This window comes from Stegostoma tigrinum, chromosome 11, assembly GCF_030684315.1.
Source record: "Stegostoma tigrinum isolate sSteTig4 chromosome 11, sSteTig4.hap1, whole genome shotgun sequence".
Lineage (NCBI taxonomy): Eukaryota > Metazoa > Chordata > Chondrichthyes > Orectolobiformes > Stegostomatidae > Stegostoma > Stegostoma tigrinum.
The window spans coordinates 25,418,921-25,445,695 of record NC_081364.1 but is presented as its reverse complement, the minus strand read 5'-3'; the positions used below and the strand labels follow the sequence as shown (position 1 = coordinate 25,445,695).

At 38.8% G+C, this 26,775-nt stretch overlaps 2 protein-coding genes across 2 annotated transcripts in view; one reads left to right on the top strand and one right to left on the bottom strand.

The window, feature by feature from the left end:
• The window catches only part of cfap92 (cilia and flagella associated protein 92 (putative)), a 175,509-nt gene that overhangs the window by 126,367 nt on the left and 22,367 nt on the right, over positions 1 to 26,775 (bottom strand). The gene's annotated exons all lie outside the window — the stretch shown is intronic.
• The window catches only part of efcc1 (EF-hand and coiled-coil domain containing 1), a 74,048-nt gene that overhangs the window by 38,058 nt on the left and 9,215 nt on the right, over positions 1 to 26,775 (top strand). Inside the window, exons 2-6 of the mRNA XM_048547591.2 lie at positions 14,147 to 14,292; positions 17,528 to 17,663; positions 23,483 to 23,648; positions 24,545 to 24,703; positions 24,965 to 25,034. Of these exons, the coding sequence (XP_048403548.1) occupies positions 14,147 to 14,292; positions 17,528 to 17,663; positions 23,483 to 23,648; positions 24,545 to 24,703; positions 24,965 to 25,034 (677 nt within the window). The remainder of the gene's footprint in view (positions 1 to 14,146; positions 14,293 to 17,527; positions 17,664 to 23,482; positions 23,649 to 24,544; positions 24,704 to 24,964; positions 25,035 to 26,775) is intronic.

Below are 26,775 nucleotides of genomic sequence, written 5' to 3'. Positions count from 1 at the left end.
GAATTAAAGAGTTATATTCCTAGATCATACAATTCCTACAGTGTGGAAACAGGCCCTTTGGTCCAACAAGTCTACACTGACCCTCAGAGCATCCCACCCTGACCGATCCCCCTAAGACCCACTTAACCTACACATCCCTGAACACTGTGGGCAATTTAGCATGGCCAACTTGTGGGAGGAAACCAGAGCACACAGAGAAAACCTGCACAGACACAGGGAGAACATGCAAACTCCACACAGACAGTCACCCAAGGCTGGAATTGAACCCAGGTCCCTGGTACTATGAAATAGCAGTGCGAGCCACTGTGCCACCCACATTCAGTCATGTGGAAACAGGGATTAACAAGCCACTGGAGGTTCATAGGCCTGGTTCAATTTTTTAAGATAGGTCATGAAAAAGGGATTATTACGACTCAATGAACATTACTATTACTTTGTTACACAATTTAAGTTCCTCAATTCAGTTGAACTTGAATGGAGTCATCCACATCTCAGATTTTTAAAAAAGAAGTACTGCATATGTCCCATTATATATTTTAGAACAAGTGTTTGACTGTGTCTACCAGTTCTTTTTTAAAATTTAAGTAAATCTCAAAAATGCAGTGGTGCATGCTCAAGATCTCACACTAGTTGCATGTGTCTAGTTGCATGTATTCTTGGGTGTGAAAATCCCCAAGCAGAACTAATGTTGCTTTGACTCATTACTTTTCCGTAAAGTAAAAGCAAATCCAGATATTTGTACTGAAATAAACTGAACCATTGTCATCTGATTTTCAGTCATGTTCTTGCTAAAAAATGCCGTGTGAATCGCAAAAAGGCTTTGTTACTTCTGTTTGTGAGATAGTGTACTTTTCATGTTCGTTGAAACTGCACTGTAGGGATAATCAATATTCCAAAGTAAAATGCATGACCTATATTCTGCAGCAAAACTGTTATTGTTCACTATCTGCATTCTTGTCAAATTGATAAGTACTAATGGAGTCCACGCAAATGGAGTTAGACATGGAAATTTAGAAATTGCAGTCATTATTCAATGTTTTTCTTCAAAATGCACTGTCAAAGCACACTAGACTGCAGTCAATTAGAAATCATTGAACCTGATGAGAACTAGCCGCTTTGCACTGTCAGTCTCAATGTAAAAACCTTTGAAAGAGTTATAAATGAATATATTAGGTATAACTGGCTTTTAAAGTCATTTCAGTTTGTATTTGCTATAGTGAAGCCTCAATGGTTCTAAAATACTGCTTTAATATTAGTCAAATTTCTCAACTTTTTGAAATATAAATACTTTAATTTTTACAAAAAAAACCTACTCTCTGTTTTTACTTTAATCCCAGTTGATTTCCAATCATTTATTCACTCCTTTAAAACATTTTTCAAAGTGCAGGATAATTTTTGTTTCTTTTGCTTCCTGCTTTGCTCCATGTGAGAATACTTCTGTTACCTGCATACCATTTTCAATGACATTGCTAATAAAGCCTAGAGATCCCTTCGACTTATTCCAAACTCAAATGGTGTGAAAGAAAAGGTCCTCACCTTTGACATTACTAAATCCTTCCTGCTGACTATAAAATCCACATTTTCCTTTTGCAACTGAATGGCTTTGGTCTTTATCGTCTTATCAGTTAAATTGGTTGAATTTTCAGTAAGCATGGAAAACAGCTGAAATGGCCAATGTAAACTCTTGTTCAAGAAAGAAGGGAGGCAGAATACAAGAAACTGTAGGCCAGATCTATAGTCTGACCTTGGTCATTGGTAAGATTTTCAAATGCATTATTAAGGATGAGATTGCAGAGTACTTGGAAGTGCATGGTAAAATAGGGCTCAGTTAGCATGGCTTCATCAAGGGGAGGTCATGCCCAACAAATTGAAAAGAAGATGCTGCTTGGCCTGCTGTGTTCATCCAGCTCCACACTTTGTTATCTTGGATTCTCCAGCATCTGCAGTTCCCATTATCTCTGATCACAAATTGAATAGAATTCTTTGAGGAGGTACCGAATGAGTTGGACGAAAGAGAGCCAGTAGACATAATCTACTTGGATTTTGAGATTCTTTTGACAAGGTGCTGCATAGGAGGCTGATAAATAAGTTAAGAGGCCATCATGTTAGGGGCAAGGTGCTGGCATGGATAAAGGATTGGCTGACTGGCAGTAGGCAGAGTAGGGATAATGGGGTCTGTTTCAGGATGGCAACTGATGATTAGTGGAGTTCCGCAGAAGTCAGTGTTGGGATCACAACTATTCACTTTAGACATTAATGATTTGGTCGAAGAAATTGAGGGCATTGTTGCTATGTTTGCAGATGACACAAAGATAGATGGAAGGACAGATAGTATTGAGAAAGCAGGGAGGCTCTAGACCAACTTGGACAGGCTAGAAAAGTGGGCAGAGAAGTGACGGATGGAATAAAATGTGGGAAAGTGTGAGGCACTTTGGTAGGCAGAATAGAGACATAGACTGTTTTCTAAATGGGGAAAGGCTTTGGAAATTTGAAGTACAAAGGAACTTGGGAGTCCTTGTTCAGGATTCTATTAAGGTTAGCATGCAGGTTCAGTTGGCAGTTAGGAAGGCAAATGCAATGTTAGCATTCATTTCAAGAGTGCTGGAATAAACAGCAAATACATATTGCTGAGGCTGTCTAAGGCTGTGGTCAGACTACATTTGGAATATTGTGAGGGGTTTTATGCCCCGTATCTCGGAAAGGATGTGCTGACTTTGGCAGGGCCCCAGAGGAGGTTTACACGAATGATCATGTGGATGAAGGGCTTGTCATATGGGGAGCGATTGAGGACTCTGGGTCTGTATTTGATGGCATTTAGAAGGATGAGTGAGAGATCTGATTGAATCATACAGAATACTGAGAGACCTGGATAGAGGAGACGTGGAGAAAATATTTCCACTAGTGGGAGAGACTAGGATGGAAGGCACAGCCTCAGAATGAAGGGACAGCCCTTTAGAACTGAGATGAGGAGGAATCTCTTCAGCCAAAGGATGTTAATCTGTGGAACTCATGACTGCAGCGGGCTTTGGAGGCCAAGTCGTTGAGTTGCATAAGAGATAGAGCCAGGTTCTTAATTGGTAAGAGGATCAAGAATTATGCGGAAAATGCAGGAGCATGAGGTTGAGAAATATAGTAGCCATGTTTGCATGGCGGAGCAGACTCAATGGGCCAAATGGCCTAATTCTGCTCCTATATCTTATTGTCTTATGCTCCTTATTCTTCTTTGAAGTAAGCCTTCGATGAATAGTTCCAGCCTTTACTTTAGCCAAAATGCATCTTCCCATAATGATGTGCAAACTAGCTTTAGCTGCTGCTGTCTTCACATGAACCTAGGCCCCATGTTCAATCTGCAGTCAGAGAGCAGAACATTTTGTCCTGGGCTATGAAAGCGTAAGAAAACTCACTAAGCCTCATCAAGAGAAGCCCTCGATGAAAATTCAACAAAAAAACATATTGAGCCGATATCTGGTAAGATTCAGTGTGGCAGTAATATGCTAAAAATGTCTTTATTTTTCAAATTGCTTACACCTTACAATGGCTTAATCTTTTGCAGTAAATGCCATTGAAAATATTTCAAAACTCCCTCTGGAAAAACTCAGTCATCTTTTTCTGTTCAAGAGTTGTCTTCTGATAAGTGCAATACTGTCCACAGTTTGTCTGTACTGCCAAACACCTTGTCTGCATTTCATGGTGTCGTGCAAAATCCTGGAGCATCTCCATAAATTTGCAGCTTCAAATAGGGAATCAGACAGTGGGCATTCATTGCATTCTTAATGGTCAACAGACTCCTCCAAAGATCTTGATGTCAAATTATAGCTTGCCATGATTTTATGCTCTAGCATGGCCTAATTCTGACCACTGAGCTAGTCATTTTGCTCCACAAGGCTCCAACGCTTGGTTCGCGACAAGCAGCAACATCTCCCAGTCACAAACCACTTTGACTCCCTCTCCCACTCTCCAGACGAGATGCCCATCCTGGGCCTCCTCCAATGTTACAACGATGCCACCCAGAAACTGGAGGAACAGCATCTCATATTCCGCCTTGCAAGCCTACAACCCAGTGGTCTCAATGTAGACTTTACTGGCTTCAAAATCTCCCCACCCCCTGACCTCATCCCAAGACCAGCCTCCCTCACCCCCCCGACCTCCTTGACTTGTCTGTCTTCCCTCCTAACTATCAGTTGCTCCCACCTCACTGACCAATCCCCACCACTGCCTACCTACACTCATCTTTACTAGCTTCATCCCTGTCTCCTTGACTGGTCCATCTTCTCTCCCACCTATCCGCTCCAGTATCCACCTTTTATCACCCTACCACCCCCCACCGACCTCTTTATTTCAGAGCTCCTTCTTCTCCACCATTTCTGAAGAAGGGTCCCGACCTGAAATGTCAGCTTTCCTGCTCCTCTTATGCTCCCTGGCCTGCTCCACACCTTGTTATCTCAGACTCCAGCATCAGCAGTTCCTATTCTCTCTGTTAGAATCATATCCTTTTTATTATTTGATAGGATGTGAACACGCTGACAAGTTTAGCATTTATTGCCTGTTCCTAATTTCCCTGGAGAAGATGATGGTGAGCCACCTCCTTGAATACAATAGACAATAGACAATAGGTGTTGGAGTAGGCCATTCGGCCCTTCGAGCCAGCACCACCATTCATTATGATCATGGCTGATCATCCACAATCAGTATCCTGTTCCTGCCTTATCCCCATAACCCTTGATTCCACTATCTTTAAGAGCTCTGTCCAACTCTTTCTTGAAAGTATCTAGAGACTTGGTCTCCACTGCCTTCTGGGGCAGAGCATTCCATATATCCACCACTATCTGGGTGAAGAGGTTTTTCGTCAGCTCTGTTCTAAATGGCCTACCCCTTATTTTTAAACTGTGACCTCTGGTTCTGGACTCACCCATCAGCGGAAACATGCTTCCTGCCTCCAGAGTGTCCAATCCCTTAATAATCTTCTACGCTGCAATCAGATCCCCTCTCATCCTTCTAAACTCAAGTAAATACAAGCCCAGTCGCTCCAATCTTTCAACATATTGATAGTCCCGCAATTCCTGGGATTGACCTCGTGAACCTACGCTGCACTCCCTCAATAGCAAGAATGTCCTTCCTCAAATTTGGAGACCAAAACTGCACACAATACTCCAGGTGTGGTCTTGCCAGGGCCTTGTATAGCTGCAGAAGGACCTCTTTGCTCCTATACTCAATTCCTCTTGTTATAAAGGCCAGCATGCCATTAGCTTTCTTCACTGCCTGCTGTACCTGCATGCTTGCTTTCATTGACAGATGTATAAGAACACCTAGATCTTGTTGTACTTCCCCTTTATCTAACTTGACTCCATTGAGATAGTAATCTGCCTTCCTGTTCTTGCCACCAATGTGTATAACCGCACATTTATCCACATTAAACTGCATCTGTCATGCATCCGTCCACTCACCTAGCCTATCCAAGCCACCCTGTATTCTCATAACATCCTCCTCACATTTCACACTGCCACCCAACTTTGTGTCATCGGCAAATTTGCTAATATTACTTTTAATGCTTCCATCTATATCATTAATATATATCGTAAACAGCTGCGGTCCCAGCACCGAACCTTGTGGTACCCCACTGGTCACTGCCTGCCATTCCGAAAGGGAACCGTTTATCACTACTCTTTGCTTCCTGTCAGCCAGCTAATTTCCAATCCAAGCCAGTATTTTGCCCCCAGTACAATGTGCCCTAATTTTGATTACCAATCTCCTATGTGGCACTTTATCAAAGGCTTTCTGAAAGTCCAGGTACACTACATCCACTGGTTCTCCCTTATTCACCTTCATAGATACATCCTCAAAAATTTCCAGAAGGTTAGTCAAGCACGATTTCCCCTTTGTAAATCCATGCTGACTCTGACCTATTCTGTTACTGCTGTCCAAATGAGTCGTAATTTCATCTTTTATAATTGACTCCAGCATCTTTCCCACCACTGACGTCAGGCTAACTGGTCTATAATTTCCTGTTTTCTCTCTCCCTCCTTTCTTGAAAAGTGGGACAACATTTGCCACCCTCCAATCCGCAGGAACTGATCCTGAATCTATAGAACCTTGGAAAATAATTACCAACGCGAGCACAATTTCTAGAGCCACCTCCTTAAGTACCCTGGGATGCAGACCATCAGGTCCTAGGGACTTATCAGCCTTCAGTCCTAACAGTCTATCCAACACCATTTCCTGCCTAATATAAATACCCTTCAGTTCGTCCATTACCCTAGGTCCTTCAGCCACTATTATGTCTGGGAGATTGCTTGTGTCTTCCCTAGTGAAGACAGATCCAAAGTACCTATTCAACTCTTCTGCCATTTCCTTGTTCCCCATAATAAATTCACCTGTTTCTGTCTTCAAGGGCCCAATTTTAGTCTTAACCATTTTTTTTCTTTTCATATATCAAAAAAAGCTTTTACTATCCTTTATATTTTTGGCCAGTTTGCCTTCATAGCTCATTTTTTCTCTGTGTATTGTCTTTTTAGTTATCCGCTGTTGCTCTTTAAAAGCTTCCCAGTCCTCCGGCTTCCCACTCATCTTTGCTATGTTATACTTCTCTTCTATCTTTATACAGTTCTTAGCATCCCTCGTCAGCCACGGCTGCCCGTGCCTCCCCTTAGGATCTTTCTTCCTCTTTGGTATGAACTGATCTCTGCATTGTATCCAGAAATACCTGCCATTGCTGTTCCACTGCCATCCCTGCTAGGGATGCAGGTCATGTGGTATAATACACCCACAGTGCTATTAACGAGAGGTTCCTAGGTTTTACCCTATTGCCAGTGAAGGATTGCTGTATATGATGGTGTGTGACTCAGAGAGGAAATTGGTTGTGGTGATGTTCTCATGTGTCTGCTGTCCTTATCCTTCCAGGTGATAACAATTGCAGGTTTTTAAGGTGCTCCCAAAGGAGCCTTGATATGTTGTTTCAATGCATCATATGAACGATACGCATTGCTGCCACCATGCAGTAGTGTTGGAGGGATTGAATGTTTTAGCTGGTTAATAAGGTGCTGATCAAACAGGTTACTTTGTCTTGGATGGTTTTGTGTTTCTTCCTTAGTTTTGTATGAGGTGAGTAACTCACCCACAGGAATCCCAGTCTCTGACATGGCATTGTAGCTTGCTGTGAGGAATCCGTTCAATGATATCTTGGGGCTCAGATGATCAGTCTGTAAAAACCACAAACATTCCTTTGTGCTGGCATGACTCCAACCTGTGAGGAGGTTTCCCCTGAGTCCCATTGACTTCATTCTTGCTAGGGCTCCTCGATGCCATGCATGGTGAAATGTTGCCATTTTGTCAAAGAAGTTACTCGTCTCAACTTTTTTAAATTGATTTTCATTGTTCATCAAATTTAATATTGTTAATTCATTAATGAATAGTTTTATATTATTTGTTGCAATCATGAGGTTTATATGACTAAGATAATAAAGTGTGAAGCTGGATGAACACAGCAGGCCAAGCAGCATCTCAGGAGCGCAAAAGCTGACGTTTCGGGCCTAGACCCTTCATCAGAGAGGGGGATGGGGTGAGGGTGATGGAGACGGAGAGGTCCAGGAAGGTGAGGGATGTGTTGGAGATGGCCCAGGTGAACTTGAGGTTGGGGTGGAGGGTGTTGGTGACGTGGATGAACTGTTCAAGCTCCTCTGGGGAGCAAGAGGCGGCGCCGATACAGTCATCAATGTAACGGAGGAAGAGGTGGGGTTTGGGGCCTGTGTAGGTGCGGAAGAGGACTGTTCCACGTAACCTACAAAGAGGCAGGCATAGCTGGGGCCCATGCGGGTGCCCATGGCCACCCCATTTGTCTGTAGGAAGTGGGAGGAATCAAAAGAGAAGTTGTTGAGGGTGAGGACGAGTTCGGATAGGCGGATGAGGGTGTCGGTAGAGGGGGACTGGTTTATACGACTATCATGTTTTAGGACTGTGCCTTAAAATTTGGGCTAAAACAAAAAAGTCATTTGATTTATGTCAAAACCTGCCCGACAACCTAGTAAAAACTGAAAAAACTGTGAAGGAAAAAACAGAGTTAACGTTTCGGGTCCGGTGATCCTTTCTCAGAAGAGACAACCTAGTTGTTTCATTGCTGGAGATTAAAGGGGGACATATTGTTTTACTGGTAAGACATTGCAAAGTGTTTATAGGTGAAGACAATGACATCAGCCTGTCTACTAACAGGAGGTAGACTATCAGTCTTCAAAGAACCAGAAAAGTGTTGAGAATGATAATAAAATGTGAGGCTGGATGAACACAGCAGGCCAAGCAGCATCTCAGGAGCACAGTGTTGAGAATGTCCTGTTTTAATAATTGTTCCTTTAACTCTGTACACTTGAGCGATATGAGAAGTTGTGTTCACAAGGAGACCTAATTACCATCTCCACCTGGATACAAGCCTCAAGTGATTCACTTCACAGTGTCAGTGGGCTTTCAGATGGGAAGGGGTCATTGTGATATGTAGTTATAGGCTTTCCAAAAATATCAGTGAATATCGTCGACAGGTTAGTCTGCCAGAGTCTGAGTGAGAAACCTGCTAGACACTGCACGTCTGTATGGCTGATGAATTGATGGTAGCTTGTATTTGGTTTGAAAAGACCAAATTTCTGGCAAGTTAAAACAAAGCTGAAAGATTCACCTAGCTGGTACTAGTAGGAGAAACTCCAGTAATACCCTCAGAGTGAAAGGCACTTGTTGAGTTGGAAGTTACCAAGTTGAAAAAGTAAAAGAACTGAAATAAATCTTCGGAAGCTTAAAATCATTTTGGACATTTTCTTGGGAGTACTAAGTGTGTGCCAAGGGAGACTGTAAAGAATTCCTGTGAAGTTATTTTTTCCCTAATTGTGCTTAAATTAAAGGGAAAAGTTCTGGTCAGTGGGTTAAAGTACAAGTTGTCTGGAAAAATATTACTTACTCAACTGAGATGTTTAGTTTGGTGTTGCAGTCATCGCCTTAAAATGTGAAATTTTGTCATGTTATCTATTCAATTATTACTTGGAAACTTGAATATTTTTTAAAGTTATTGATCTCTAAGTAGATTGTACTACATTTTCTGAATAATCCTAAAGGTTATTTTGAATTCAGCTTTTTAAAGAACTCTAGAAGTATTGATGAAACTATTTCTACCACCTGTTTTCCTCATTGATTGCACTTGCCTTATTGTGCTGCAAGTATAACTTTCTCGCATTATCTCTGATGCTTCAGCATGTGTAACTGCTGCCTTGGAATTCCCTATCCTATTAAATCTTCTGATGTGAAAAGTGGCTGTTAAATCACTGTCTATTCCCATCTATTTAAAATTATCTTCATGCACTGGTGGTAAAAGCTATAAATTTTCTGACTGGGATTTCAGTTGGTTGATTAATTTTCAACAGTCAAACAGTGACACAGAGAATTTATAAGGATGATTTCATTACCTCTAACACAGAATATTAGGAAATTAATGGAACTGAAATATTTAGCAGTGTTGGATGAAGACGGTGACTGAAGGAAAGACACAGAAGTAGATTTTCAAAGTCCTTATGAGTTCCTATCTTGTCCATTTTTAGTGGACATTGAAATATTACAAATATAAATTTTCAAAAATGTCAGATGGAATAGTTCTGTAAGGTGGGAGTTGCACAAGAGATTGTATTACCAGGAGCAATCAGGAAAGACTGAGCCGGAATCGATGACTGTGAGATAAAAATCCATTGCATTATAGTGGATATCTTGCAGGGTTGGGGAGTGTGTGGATTGCAGCTTGTGGAGCATGCTTGCAGCTTAACATAGCAGTCTAACAAGGAAAAGGAAGTTAGAGGGGACTTGGTGATTGACAGTCAATCCTTATTTTAACTCTTTATATTTGAGTGAATGAAAAATACTGTTTATGGGTACCTCATAATCCAACTGAGAAAGAAAAAGCAACATAAGATATTGCGTTCTTATAATTTCAAGAAAATTAGTCAAATTCATACGATGAACTCTGAATTGAAATGGTTCTAATTTGATAAAGAAACTTGACAGCTTTTTAAAAAATCACCAATAAAATTCTGATTCTAACCTACTCAAAGTACGTTCAGTTACACAATGTTGAAATCAGATTAACCATATTTAATGGGGAGTTGAGCTAAGCATTGCTAGTGTTTTAGGAGTAGAGTCATGGAGTCATAGAGATATACAGCACAGAAACAGACCCTTTGGTCCAACTTGTTCATGCCAACCAGGTATCCTGAATTAATCTAGTCCTATTTGCCAGCATTTGGCCCGTATCACTCTAAACCTTTCTGATTCGTATACCCATCCAGATGTCTTTTAAATGTTGTAATTGTACCAGCCTGCACCACTTCCTCTGGCAGCTCACTCCATACACGCATCACCCTCTGCATGAAAATGCTGCCCCTTAGGTCCCTTTTAAAATCTTTCACCTCTCACCTTTAACCTATGCCCTTTAGTTTTGGACTCCCCCACTCTGGGGAAAAGACCTTGGCTATTTACCTTATCCATGCCCCTTATGCTTTTATAGACCTCTTTCATGTCACCCTTTAGCCTCTGACGTGCCAGGGAAATTAGCCCCAGTACATTCAGCCTCTCCCTATAGCTCAAACCCTCCAACCCTGGCCATATCCTTGTAAATCTTTTCTGAACCTTTTCAAGTTTCATAACGTTCTTTCCATAGCAGGGAGACCAGAATTGCATGCATTATTCCAAAAGTGGCCTAACCAATGTCCTGTAAAGATTCAAAATGTTGAAGATCCAGACAGATTTTCATTTTAAAAGAAAATCCAAATTGGGCTTTCAGACTTGCAAATTACATGATTAGGTGCAACGTTTGTGGCTGTTTCACAATGAAACACCCCCAAAGTGGGAGAATATTGAATGCATTTCTTCCCTGTAGACAAGCTATTCTTGTGACCTGCTTGTGATCTGCAACCAATAGAAATTGGATTGAGAACTCCAAACGTTCATAACCAATGTCATATTGGTAATGAAATTACCATAGTGCTCTAAAAGAAATAATGAAATTTATCAGCTGAAGCAATTAAGAAATGAAGACAAAGTTTTATAAACCTTTATATTGATAAGAGCTGAATTTTGAAGCATTTGAAGCTGCAGACTTTATTTGTACTTTAGACTAAGGGAAATAATTCTACAAATTCTAGAAACAACTTTATTTTAGACCCATTTTATCCATAGATTCAACTAGTAGCAAGCTGAAAGGACAACATGCTGTAGATTTCCTTCAGATTGTTTTTTTATTAGCAAGCATACCTAAAATCATTTCCTAAGATCAAGAGCATAATAATCCATCAGAGTTTTAAATTATTCAGGAAAACATTGCTCTAAGGTACTTGTTAAATATTGGAAGTCGTTCTCATTTTCCATAACAAGAAAAGGAATTATTTATCCTATAATGAATTGCTGTTACTAAGGGGAAGAATGTTGGTTAACTTGGCTATTAGTTTGCTGCTTCAAGCCTTCATACAGTCTGAAGAGCATTAATTAAAACACAATTAGTCATGGATAATATTTCAGAAGCTATCACTTTACACTCTTTCATTCTCTCTGACATATTTTTCAAAGTCTAAAGCAGCTTACTTTTACTACACAAAAGAACAAGAGAGATGTTTGTCTCTCACTATGGTGACTTCACTCTGCTTAAATTTGGATATATTATCAGAATCTCCAGCAGTTCTGAATGTCATCAAAATGAGGTCCTGATATTGCCACATGAATTTTATTCTTACTGCTGCCACTTCTTTTGTTAATAATTAAACTGATTACTTGTTAAATATTTTTATAGAAGATATTACCTGCCACTTTTGACAAGTTTAAAGTTTGTTCTGTAGCTTGTTCAAGAAAACAATATAAACGTCAATTAACAGTAGTTGTGCTCTGTCAGTAGCTTAACAATGGGATTTATGTCAAAAGGAGTAATGTTTGGGCGATTTAAGTGGTTGACATTTTTTGAAATATCTATGTGACAGAATTAACCAATATTTGAAAACATTGATGAATTTTGAATCCACATGTAAATTTCACGAACCTGATATTTCGCTTTCCTTCCCATTTTCTTTTAAATATGCAAAATCTTTCACCATTTCTACAAGTAAGTGAAAATACACAATGGAAGTATGGACAGCATAAAGTTGCCATGACTTCTTGCTAAAGAATTCAACTCAATCAAATCAGCATGTTCCAATGTCCTAAATATTTGTGTTTTGCCTTTAGTGGCACTCAGTTAATTTTAGGATAAATTCTGACTTGACAGTTTTGATGAAGTCTCACTTTGTAAAGTACGGGTAGTAAGTTTGATATTGGAGGTTAATTATCATCACTGTTACAAAAATGCGAATGGCATATGGAGGGAGAGTTCAATGCAAGATGCACATTTTATGTACAGTAGTGGTTGATTCCCATGATTTTATTACATCTCACCTCATTTTGCCTGTAAATATTCAGCAACAAATTTTTTTCTCAGTATTTATCATGTTTCTCTGTTGCACCATTCTTTTTCTTAGCATTTCTCTGTCCATTTTCTTTTTTTTAATTAAACTCTGTTTTTAGGAACACTCAGCATTGAATCTCTGAAGGCAAATATCAAACAGTTGGACTGACCTTGGAACTGGAATGTTCTAAATTTATTTTACTTTTCTGTACTGCTTTAGGTATTGATGTGTGAACTTCCAAATCCAACATCTTGTGCTCCTTTTAGGTCAAAATTAGCGTGAAATCTTCATAATTTTCCACTGGATAATTTCTAACACTACTTTATTAATGCTACTGTCTCTTAGCCTCAGTTGTTCAGCTGTACTGGTGAATTTCCCTCCCTTCCTCCTCCTCCCATCAACAACAGTTAATGCACTGGCAGCTGCAATAATGGATGATGAGTGAAAGCGCTCTGTGGCATTTTTTCTCGTTTTCATTTTATTACTATTTCGTACATTCCGATGATGAGTAAGACATTTTAAAGTGAAGATGGAAGAGATACTTCATGGATGTTGAGCATCAGTAAAGGATAATGCTGGGAAAAAATGGTTGATCTTTTCTTTTTTCTATTTATTGTAAGATTATTCCAAAATTTCATGTCTATACATATTGCTATTTCTGTGTAATAAACTTATATACTTTTGTCAAAAAATACTTTGACAGTGATGTGTGAAGATGCTCAGTAACTTATCGCCACAGTAACCAAATTGCAAAATGAAACTTAAGGTTTCAAGCCAGGTTTTATTGAGGGAAGTGGTTTTGTTCAGTAGTGACATCAGTTTGGATCATTACAGTAGTTTGCACTTTCTGTATAACATCAACAGCTGTATAAGTTAATTCAATAGCAGTTGTTTTTTCTGTTTATGTGATGTGTTCTTGTAAGAGTTGTTTTATATGCCATGGTGTGAAATTGTCTGACTTTTCATTGAATGAAATGTGAGTTTCAATAAACAACCATCTTATCAATAAGTGCTGATGATCCACAGACAGTTTTGCTTTTTACGGGCGGCATGGTGGCTCAGTGGTTAGCACTGCAGCCTCACAGCGCCAGGGACCAGGGTTCAATTCCAGCCTCGGGTAACTGTCTGTGTGGAGTTTGCACATTCTCCCCGTGTCCGCGTGGGTTTTCTCCGGGTGCTCTGGTTTCCTCCCACAATCCTAAGATGTGCAGGCTAGGTGGATCGGCCATGCTAAATTGCCTGTAGTGTTCAGGGATGTGTAGGTTATTGGGGGATGGGTCTGGGTGGGATGCTGCAATGGGTGGTGTGGACTTCTTCGGCCAAATGGCCTGTTTCCGCACTGTAGGGAATCTAATCTACTTTATCTTGAAGGACTAATTGTTACACCTAGCAATAACAGTGTCACTTTAACTGAAGCTTTAAAGTCTCCCAAACCATGGGTAAAAAGGATGAGTCATTTATAAGGCAGTATTTCATAATAATAAAAATGACAAAATTGTAAATTAAGGAGGTTCAGTGCAGTTTGCCAATTCTTCTTTAGCGTACTTAGAATCACAGTTACTAGTGTTAGATGTTTTCTAGTTGTATGTATTTAAAGACCAATGAAAGGTAGAGATGACCCAAAGAGCTCACAAAATAACCAAAATAAAATTAAAGGGGTTTGCTTATTTTTCATGTCTATTTTCTTCTTTTCCTTACAGATCAGAGGTCCGAAAGCTTCAATCCCTGCAGCCAAATGCTTCAGAACGGAAGCCCCCTCTTGCATTGTATGAGTGGAAGGCGTGTCCACCTGTGCACCAGGAGCAACGATCCCCAACAGGTGATACAGAAACACCAACTTACAATGGTAAGATCAATTAGAAAATATAATACTCATATCAGAAAATATAACATACATTATACGGTACTGACATATTTCTGTTTCTTTCAGTCTGTTTTCCATGTTTGATTACCTGATTTATTATGTTTAGTTTTAATATTTTTCATTTTCTGTGACCATTTAAAAAGATGTTCCTCATTCACACATTCAAAAAGAGAAGACATTCATACAATGAGGCTGAGCTAGAATTAGACCCAAGCTAGGACAGTAAATATTATTGTCTAAGCTTACGTTACCCAAAGAAGAGTGGAAAGCAAGTTCAGGCAGGTCGCCGCATAAACTGTTAGCCAAATTTCAAGCATTATTCAATACTTGGAGAATGCACACTATCCAAGTTTTTTTCATTGTTGTTTCGAGTGCCTGATTCCAAGGAGATGGCTTCTCTTTATTTGTTAGGACAAGAGGGCATAGCCTCAAGATAAGAGGAAGCAGATTTAGGACTGAATTGAGAAGGAACTTTTTCACTCAGAGGGCTGTTAATCTGTGGAATTCCTTGCCCAGTGAAGTAGTTGATGCTACTTCAGTAAACGTTTTTAAAGCTAAGGTAGATTTTTTTTGAACAATAATGGAATTAAGGGATATGGTGAGAATGCCAGTAAGTGGATCTGAATCCACGAAAAGATTAGCCACGATCTTATTGAATGGCGGAGCGGGCTCGAAGGGCCGAATGGCCTACTCCTGCATCTACTTCTTAAATTCTTATGTTCTATTGTGGGTTTTCTCAAATTAGGATGCTAACCTGTATTTGTAATTTAAGTAGACACCCTGAATAACAATGAAATAATAATGATTTTTCCTGGCTACTTGCCACAATGTGATTGATAGTTGCCTCCCCAGAAAAGATCTGCTATGCTCAATTCAGTGCAAAAAAGACTCATCAGTCCAATATGTTTGGCGCGAAATACGAGCTTAGCTCTGTGAAGCAGTCCATAGAATGTCGTATTTGTATTGTCTGTTACACAAATCTAATGTTCAGAATCAGCAAACTCAGTTACCAAAATAAGCATCATTCCACCAAATTTAACTATTTTGATTTAACAAGTTGTTGATACCATTGTGCGTCTGCTTTCATTGTTAACATTTCTTTAATATGATACTATATCTGGCACATACCAACTTGACTGCCACCTTGTGAAGTATCTTTGTGTATTCAGACTCTCTACTGACATACTTTTCATCTGCAAAATTTTCAGAATCTGATGTGATGGTCACATAGTTCAGGCGCCACCCTAAAACTACAATAAACCTAATTTTGGGGTTTCTCTGCACTGGTTTGATAAGTGCTGGATAGACATGTGAAGGGAGGAAGAGAAAAAAAGATGCTGTCAGACAAATTACAGTTTTGTCGAAACTTTGATGTAAATCTATCCTGTGCTTACTGAAGAATGGTTAACAGAGTTGAAATCTTCAGGATCTCAGTCTTGAAATGAAAGAATATTAAAACCCAGTGAGCAAAAAGCAAACATTTTTCTGTGCAAGGAATCATGTTCAATGCAAAAGATATTTTTGAAGGAAGGCAGAAATGCTTCAAATTGCACCAGACTACACTACCTTTGCAGGAAAGAATGTATCTAATTAATTCATACATACAAATACAAAATTGCCAGTGCTCTCCACACCATTCTAATCTAATTATTATGCGTACATTGTTAAGATACCAAGCGAAAAATAATGAATCTCATAGCAAAGGAATGAGTATTAACATTCAATCATTTCAAAGCTGAAAGGAATAAGGGCTTCCGGATTGTTTGAAGCAATAGTTGAAGAACAAATGTTCAAGAAAAAGACAAGTTAAATTTCTATGGGCGGTAGTCTGCCTAAGATTCATTCAACATTCAGGTAGATTGTTACTGTCAGTTAGAATATTAGAACAGGATGTTGTCTGTTGCCTGGCTTTGAAAGAAAAGCTGTAATTTTGTTCAGAGTAAATTAAGCAATAGAGGCCAGAATATATCACCTGTGAGCACCATCATGACTGACTTTAAGGTGCAGAACAACTCAATCTGTGTTTTTAATTATAGTAATCAAATCAATAGCCTATGTAAATAAACAGCAGGCATGCATACATACCTGCATTAATGATGGACAATCCTGATTTATGCAACAATTCCAGTGTTATACTGTAGGAAGTGCAGGACATCTGTGCTAAATTTAGTATATCTGTCGAAATTGATTTCATAATGTTTCATTTTTTGAATCATTAAACTCCAGAGAAATGTGCAAATTATGTTGAATGTACAGTTATTCCAGCTAGTGAAATACACAAGACTAAATTAGATACCATTTGAAACCACTCAATGCACAGAATGTTTCATCATATAAAGTATGTTACAGCAACCATACATACAGTTGTGTTGAATAATTATTGAGTTCAAACATTTGCTTCTTTGCTGCCAAATATCATAGTCAGCTCATGAGGAACATTAAATCACTTGTGTACCTTAACTAAGTCGAGATATTTGTTAAGTGAGATAATGAACAATCTTTACATTATAAAAACCAAAAGAACTGAGGATGCTGTAAACCAGAGGAGAAAATAGCAATTGCTGGAAAAGCTCAGCATGTCTGGCAGCATCTGTGGACAGAAATCAGAAATTATTTCAGCAAAACTCCGATATCTCTCCGTAGTTGCTGCTAGACCTGCTGAGCTTTGCCATCAATTTCTATTTTTGTCTCAGTCTTTGCATCACTCTACTTTTTAATTTGCACCTGATTTCTTCTCATCTTTGTTTTAAATCTGCTACCGCTCATTCTGGATTGCCCCACATGAGGAAACATTCTCTCTATTTCTCCATTAGCAATCCCCCTTAGCATCTTATATACCTCAGTTAGGTCTCCTTTCATTCTTCTAAATTCTCGCGAACACAGGCCTAAACAGTTCAATCTCTCTCCAAAAGACAACCCCTCATGGGGTTAACACGTGAAAAGTCTGATTAGTTTGTATTTATTATGTACTCATAGTGAAGTAAGGCTGGTAGCTCACAAATGAACAACTCATAAGAACTAATGAAATTTCATAGGGTGCTTTGGGAAAATTCTGTTTTGGAAAACCGTTCATTAATAATTCATTTTTGGCTGGAAGAAGAGTGCAAGAAAATTCCTACATAACTGAATAGTGCAATCTTTATCTGGCCTTGAAATGTCACTACAATTCAAAGAGATTAAATAGAATAAAAGCTTCGCTTCCCTATCTATCTACTAGTTGAAGAGCAGATGTTTCGTTCAGTAGAGGGACAGGCAGCCTCAGATGAAGAAGATGAGAAGTGGACTGAAGATCAGAAGAGTCAGGTGAAGGAATTGAAGAAACTTCTGACCAGACTTTGTTGCTGTGGAAATGGGTAAGTCGGTCTTTCAGACAACTGAACTTTTAGTTACTTAGTTGCATTTGATATCAGATTACCAACTTATTGTTGAAATTTAACTAGAATCTTCCTTCTCAGTATCTGTGTAGTTACCTTTCTTTTGTATCCTCCAAATACATAGATTATGCAATCTTAAATGTTGCTAATTCTGTCAAATTCTGTAGGTAACATGCATGTATCTACATGAAATAACCTGGGTTTCTGAAACAGCTATTTAAGATAAGAACAATTTCATTGTGTGATTTAATATAGACAAAGTAGTGAACAAAACTATCTGAATTATTTAAAATCAATGCTAATTGATCCCAAAACCACAAGAAAATATAATAGGATATTTTTCACAATTTGTCGATGAACATTAAACATCAGAAGAATGGACAGTTATAACCTTGAACCTGAAGATAGAAATTTGTGTGATTAAAAGCAGTAGAATTTTTCTTTCAAAGTTACCAATAAAAATATATTGTTTTACAAATTTTGATTGTGCTTTTGATCCCTTCTCATTATTTATCAGTTGTGTAAGTAGTGTAAAACCATAACCTTTATGAAAGATCAGATAGTTGTGGAACAGTCCCTGGACCTAAAGAACATTGATCGATCAGTTAGGCTTTAGCGACATTCTCATAACTTCTTGATACTATCCAAAAAAAATCCTGAAAGAAAAGTAAGTTAAACTTGCAAATGACGCATATTGATCCACCTTCTATTGGATACCTCAAAACGGAGCTCCAGTATGACCAGTATGTTCACAAAAAGTTGAGAGCAGTGTTCCGGTTAGATTAGTAGATTATGTCACTTCCTTGCAATATTTAATATTGGCAATAATTTGCTGTGGCATGATTAGAGACAGTTTCTGCTATTAGTTAGGTTTGCCCTTAATAGTGAAGATATTTTGTGCAGTAAATTGCTGAAAGAACGTATTGATATCATAACAGTAAGGGACGAAATTGGGTATCTGATACCTGAGTAGGCAAACAACTGCATAGATAATCAGATTGAGACATTATGCACAAATCACTGGGTCAAAATCCTGGAGCGTACTTCAACATACTTGCTGTGTTGGAGCTCCACTTTGAGGTATATAATAGAAATTTGATCAACATGTATCATCCAAAGTTTTATTTATATTTCATTCAGTGTCTTTTGTGGGAAGTATCAGGAAGTTATTGAATGTTGCTAAACCCTGGAACTCCCTCTTGAAAGGTGTCTACAGCACATTAGCCTGCGAAAGTTCGGGAAGACAGCTCACCACCATTATCTAAAGGGTAACTAGGGATAGGCAATAATGCTGGTCCAGCCAGTCATGATCACATCTCATTTAAAGCTGTATCACTACAAAAATAAAGCAACATGTACTTAACACTGAAAGTGAATGAAGAAATGCAACTTGCCAGATACATGCCTGCTTGTTGGTGGGTTTTTGAAGCACCAGGTAATAATGAGATCTGAATGCATGGAGATAGGATTCTTGTCACCTGCTGACAACATAATCAACCAGCCACCTGAGGAAGGAAAAGGCAATTGGCCAGATGTGGTTTTTGACTTCTTGCCTGATTGAGTTCACCCTCTGCCATTCTGCTCCGTATGGTGGGGACTGGAAATATCCACACAAGGACTGAGATGGAATTTCAAAACAGAATGCATAAAGTCAGTGTCAAGTCAGACATAGAGAAAAAAAAATGAAGAAAAGGAAAGAGAGATTTGATTAAGATAAAGAGCAAAGAAAAATAATTGAAGTACTAACTTCTTAAAATCTCAAACAGTTAAAATATGAAGGAATGAAACTTCACACTTGTAATAACTTATCATGAAGGTCAGAGAAGTTGCTTGACAATAATTAACACTTATGTTATTAAAAAGGCACTTAGACTGAAATGAACAAGATTTACAATTTTATGACCGCTTTAGGACATTAGAACTAGGAGCAGGAGTTGGCAATTCAGCTTCTTAAGCCTGATTCCCCATCTGATACAATCACAGCTGATCTGATCTCAACCTCAACTCCAATTTTCTGTCCATAACCTTTCAACAGATTCCTAACTAAAAATCTGTCTATCTCCTCCTTAAATTTACTCACTGACCCAGCATCCATCGTATTTTGGGTTAGTAAATTCCACAGATTCATGACCATTTGGGATAAGTAACTTTTCCTCATCTTAGTTTTAAATTTGCTACCCCTTATCCTGAAACTATGACCTCACAATTCTGGATTGCTCCACATGAAGAAAAATTCTCTACTTCTACGTTACCAATCCCTTTTAGCATCTTAGATATCCCAATTAGATCTCATCTCATTGTTCTAAACTCCAGTGAGCATAAAACTAAACAGTTCAATCTCTCTCCAAAAGGCAAACCCCTCATCTCTGGAATCAATCTAATTAGCCTTCTCTGAACTGCCTCCAGTGTAACTACATCTGTCCTCAAGTAGGGGGAGCAAAACAATACTCCACATTACGAATGCCTTGTGAGTTGCAGCAACACAACCCTATTTTATACTCAACTCCTTTACCAATAAACAGCAAAATTTAAGTAGTAGTTGCATATTAATTGTCTGCAATTGATACATGAGAACACCCAGATCCCTCAATGTCAAAGCATTCTGAAGTTTCTCTCTATTTAGGTAAATGTCTTTCAATTATCTGACCAAAATAGATCACCTCACATTTATCCACGTTAAACCTCACTGGCCAAACTTTCACTCATGCACCTAACCTATCCGTATCCTTCAAGGAATCAAACCTTCAATCCATGGACCCTATTTACACAGACCACTGCAATGGAAGGCAGCCAACATCATTAAAAACCCATTGCTCATGTTAATGACCTCCTCAAACCTCTTCCGTCTGGCAGAAGATACAGAAGCCTGAACACAAGGACAAGCAGGTTCAGCAACAGCTTCTTTCTGGCTGTTATCAGACTGTTGAACGGACTCTGGCTTCAAATAATGTAACCTGCAATATAACCTCTATGCCTCCAAATCTTTTTGATCTGCACATTCTTTGTTTGCTATGATCTGCCTGTAGCACTCATAAACTAAAATTTTCACTGTATTTCACTATGCATGACAATAAAATCAAAATCAAATCAATTTGTTAATTTCTTATTTATTCATTGCTGCATACTTGCCTACTTATTTTAGTGTCATCTGCAAACTTAACCATAGTACATTCTATCCCTGCATCTGAGTCATTCATATAGACTGTAGATAGTTGGGGCCAGAGGACCGAATGCTGTGGTACTGTACTATTTACAAGTTGCCAACCAGAAAAATACCCATTTATTCCAACTCTCTTTTTTATGTTGGTTAACAAAATCTCTATCCAAGCTAATAAATGACTCCTAACCTCATGTGAACTTACTTTTGAGTGGCCCATTATCAAATGCCTTCTGGAAATCCATCCCAGCCCATCTTGCTACATCGACAGGAGCCCCATTATTGATTTTGCTTTTTATATCTGCAAGAAACTCTGGAAAATTTGTCAAACATGACTTACCCTTCGTAAAATGCTAACATGATGCTCTTATACAAAAAGGGAGGGAGGCAGAAAGTAAAACCATGTTGACTGTGATGGATTGCATTGTGACTTTCCAAATGCCCTGTTATTACTTACTTAATAATGGTTTCCAGAAATTTCTCAATGACACATGTTAAACTAACTTGTCTGTAGTTTTCTACTTTCTGCCTCCCTCCCTTTTTGTATAAGAGCATCATGTTAGCATTTTTCCAATCCATTAGCATCTTTCCTGCATCCAGGGAGTTTTGGAATATTAAAACCATGGATCAGCGATCTCTACTACCGCTTCCTTTACAACCATAGGCTGTAGGCCACCAGGTCATGGAGACATGTCTGTCTTCAATCCTAACAGTTTGCTTCGTACCTTTTCTCTAGTAATGATGATTGCTCCAAGTTCCTCCTTTTCTCTGCATTGCCTGCTACTATTGGGATGGTACTAGTGTCCTCCACCATGAAACTTGAAGCAAAATTTTGATTTAGCGACTTTGCCATTTCTCAGTTTCTCATTTTCGTCTAATCTTCCAAGGAACCAACAAAAACTCTATCTGCTGTCTTCGCTTTTATATACTTATAGAAACTTTTGCTATCCATTTTTATAATTTTCACTAGTTTTGTTTCATACCTTTCTTCTTTCTATTACTTTTTTAGTAACCCTTTGTCAATCTTTAAAAGTTTCCCAATCTTCCAGCCTGACATTCACTTTTGCAATACGGTATACCTTCGGTTTAGCTTTGTATTATCTTTAACTTTCTTGCCTGGTCATGGATGATTTATTCCCCTTTTACAATCTTTCTTCCTTTCTGGAATATATCATAGTTGGGAGAAATTGAGTATCCCCTTAATTAACTGCCACTGCTCAACTGTCCTACTTTTTAGTCTTCCCAACCCATCCACTGGAGCCAAATCTGTCCCCCTGCCTACAAAGTTTCCTTTCTTTAATTGCAGAACATCAGTGTGGGACTCCAGTTTCTCGCCATCCAACTGAATTTGAAATTCTAGCATGCTATGATCATTCTTCCCCAGAATATCATTTACAATGAGATCATTTAGTGTGTATATACTATATCACTATTATGGATGGCACCAAACCTGGTGGTATAGTGGACAGTGAAGAAGATTATCTAAGATTACAAAGAAATTTTGATCATTTGGGGCAATGTGCCAAAGAGTGGCTGAGTTTAATTTGGATAAATGCGAGATATTGCATTTTGATAAAACAAAACAAGGGCAGAATTTATACAATTAAAAGTTGGGCCTTGAGAAGTAATGTCGAACAGAGAGACCTAGGGATTTGAGTACATAATTTTTTGAAGTTTGCATCACATATAGACAGGGTAGTTAAGAAGGCATTTAGCATGCCTGCCTTCATTGCTCAACCCTTTGAGTGTAGGAATTGGGACATTATGTTGAGGTTGTACAGGACTTTGGTGAGGCCTTTTCTGAAGTACTGTCTCCAGTTTCGGTCGCGCAGTTATAGGAAGGATATTATTAAAGTGGGAAGCATTCAAAAGATATTTACCTGGATGTTGCCTGGAATGGAGGGTTTGAGTTATAAAGAGAGGTTGGACGTAGTAGGTTGAGGAGGGGCCTTATTGAGGTTTATAAATAATGAGGTGTATGGATAAGGTGAATGGCAGGTACCCTTTCCTTCTGGTGGGGAATTTCAAACGTAGGGGACATATTTTTAAAATGAGAGGAGAAAGATTTTTAAAAAAAAGGAGGGGCAAGTTTTTTACAGGAAGAGACGTTCACGTGTGGAATGAACTTCCATATGAAGTGATGGAAGCAGGTACAGTTAGAACATTTAAAAGACATTTGGACAAGAACATGAGTGAGAAATGTTTGGAAGGATATGGGCCAAGCACAGGCCGGTGGACTAGCTCAGTTTGGCATTATGGTCATCATGGATTGGTTTTACTGTAGGATCTGTTTCTGCACTGTATGACTCAATAGATCTTTCACTCTATGACTCTCTCTATCTGTTACACAGCTACAACAACTTAATGCCACTTAATGTTTTTGAATGGTTAGCTGGACAGAAACATATGGAACTAACTGGGAGTGTTGCATTTCAAAGTGCAACTTTTGGATTCCTGCATTTAACTGCCCACCTTACAGTTACTATTGCATTAACATATGAACAACAGCTACAATTACATTCAGTGTTATTTTGTATTATTATATAATTTTTCACTTTTCAATTAACAGTTTTTCAATTTGTATGCATGCACAACACATTTCATCTCATGATAGTCTGATTCATGTGTTATATTTTCATAGTTGTGATGATAAGACTATTAAGAAGCTACTGTCAGAATTTGGGAACTTAAGGAGTGATGAAAGCAATAGCGCAACTCTAGAACTGGTTGAGAAAGTGGCAAAATTAAAGGAGCAACTGGAATTAAAGGAATATAAAACGCAGCAAATGGAAACCAGCATGGATCAGGTAAAAATTCTGAACAGCATGATGCTTTAATTTAGTGCCCACTAAAAGTACATTAATGGCAAAAAATAATGGTGTGCCATTTTCATGAAAAAGTTTTGATAGACATTTACAAATGTATGATGCAATGATGTAAATTATGTCAAATGCACCATTTTCTTATTGTGAGGGATATCTGTGCTTTTCATTGTCATCAATATTTTCAGGATGAACCACTGCAGCCGCAGTTCTTTCAAACCTATTTTACCAAGCCCTGGGATTCTACCTTACTACTGCCAAATCGTAGCACAATTCCCCATTGCTTCAAAAGTGCTGGCCAGTTCCTAAGTGCAATTAAAATTTATTCTGGGGATTGCTATACAGCTCTGATTGATTCATTTTGTGCACTTTAATGTGCATTCTTAAGGCATGTAAAGGAATAAAAATTAAATATCCAAATAAATAATTAACACATTCATAATTAGTTTCATTCAGTAATAAATGAATTGTAAAATTAAATTCCCAAAGCACAAAATGGAATTTCTGATTCAGTCCTGTCGTCGCTGTCATCCTCGAAAAGCATCAGAAACCTTTGTTATAAAGCAGCAAATCCTGTGATCTCAGCAGGCCAAGCAGCATCTCAGGAGCACAAAAGCTGACATTTCGGGCCTAGACCCTTCATCAGAGAGGGGGATGGGGTCCATCCCCCTCCCCCTCTCTGATGAAGGGTCTAGGCCCGAAACGTCAGCTTTTGTGCTTCTGAGATGCTGCTTGGCCTGCTGTGTTCATCCAGCCTCACATTTTATTATCTTGGATTCTCCAGCATTTGCAGTTCCCATTATCTCAAATCCTGTGATCTACTGTGTTATGTTTGTTTTATTTAAAACGCTCAGCTTTTTTTGCTCATTTGTATTTTTCAGCTGAAAGGGTCCTTACTGTGTGAATTACAGCGGAAAGTAGATGAGACAGAGTTGCTTCAGATGGAGCTGCAGATGTTAGAGACAGAGAGAGTGCGACTGTCACTAATTGAAGAAAAGCTGATGGATGTATTACAGCTCCTCCAGCAGCTACGTGACCTTGTGAGTGAATGATGCTCTGACAATTTTCAGTAATTTACTGCAATAGTCTCTCGTAATAAGGAAAAGCTCATTTCCAATTGCACATTAGCGGTGATTGATTTTTTTAATATCTCCTAAACTTTAGAAAAGAAATGCCTATGTAGAATCAAATGCTGGAAGGTTATTAAGAGCAATTTTCAAGATGCTTGAAAGCCAAAATGTTAGCGTAAATGCATTCGCATTTTACAATGTAGTCAAAAAGATGTTATTTATTTTATCTAGAATGTGTCTAGGAGATCACTAGGAAAAATCTTGCTCAGCACTTTGGAGTCCTGCAGTAACCCTCAACATGGTGAGTTAATAATTTATTTGCAGTTCAATACATGCAATAAGTAGATGGCTAAACAGTTGATTTATTGGACAAGGTGGCATAAACATCAAACAAAGACACTGAATGGGCAGAATTTTTACTGACCTGTCCCATTGTGAATGAATCAATCAGAAAGTCAAGGATTTTAAACCCATCATTTAAAATTCTCTCAGATTCTTTGTATTTTAATGATATTGGTTATTAGTTCCCCACCTGTAGGCCTGGCTTGATTGACAACTGGGCTATAAGGCAGGTCAAAAGCATGAAAGTAGGAAGCATCAAATCCATGAAAGTAGGAATATCCATGCTGGGAAGACAGTCAACCAGAAGGGGAGGTAGACATGCCAGAGTGCAGTTGACCAGAAATAGGGAAAGTCTGGGGGGGTTTAAAGGTGTGTCACGTAAGAGAGCCGAGACCACCAGATTAGGGAAGACTAGACAGGGCTAGCAATTCCAGGGTTGAAAAGAGAGCTCAGTTCCTGAGTAGGGGAAGGTCATATTGGTTAATTTACTACTTATTGGTGAACCCAGCAGCATAGGAATTGGTGGCAGGGGTGCAGGGGTTGGGAGTTGATCAGAGCCCAGTGGTGGTGGAATGTGGGGAATGGGAGTAATCAAAGTCCAATGGTAGCAACAGAGGAAAACTACTTCTTGGTCAGGCTTCGATCACAGTAGGCCACAGTCCTGATTGAAGAGACTTCACAGGTTGGCATCTGTATCTGGGGTAAGGGTGAAAGCAGTTACTTGATGAATCTATCAATTCTCACCTTTAAGAGGATGCTGGATTAACGAACACTCATTAAATGCACCCAACAGCAATAAAAGATTTTTTTAAAATGGAATGGAAATGATATTCTTACCCACATTATCATTATATAAAGCTGTCATCTACCTCCCTGGGTTGAGTTGTCCACCAAAGCTTGAATTAACTCTGAGAAAATGACAGGCTGGAAATGGGCTTGGTTTGGGAAACAGATTTCTGAAATTGGCAGAGTGACTTTACCAAATAAGTAGTGGTGAGGACTAACAATCAATAGTTCAAATTCAACCATAACACTGTGGAAAGCTAAACCCAGTTAATTAAATAAATTCGGAACAAGCTAGAATCAGTAATTATTACCACTTAACTGGTAGACCATTGCAAAAACTTTCTGGTTCACCGAACCTTTTAGGGAAGGAAATATGTTGCCTTTGACCAGATCTGGCCTATATGAAGATGTGATTGATTCATAACTATCCACAGAAAAATCTGAGGACCCATTCCCTAACAGCACTGTAGATGTGCCTAACACTACATAGATTATACTACAAACCAGCTCACCACCATATTCCCAAGGGCAATTATGTTGGGTGACAACTGCTGCTCTTGTCAGCGATGCTCACATTCTATTAACAAATTGATGGGAAAAAAATTGGGAACCTTATTTTCAGGAAATTTGAAGACCATAGAAAGGGTCCAGAAATGATTTACTGTAGGCTTAGCAAGAAAAAAAGCCTGGAAAACCCTCCATAACAGCATTATTGGAGTACCTACAGTAAATGGACTGCAGCAGTTCAAGGAGGGAGCTCACCACCCAATTCTCAGGAGCAACTAGGGATGTGCAATAAATAGCCAGCGTCACCACATCCCGTGAATGGAATTTTTGAAAAAAATGTGGTTTTTTTGTGGAGTGACTGAAACAGTTGGCTTCTGTCTCCTTAGAGCGGTGAAGGAAACAAGGAC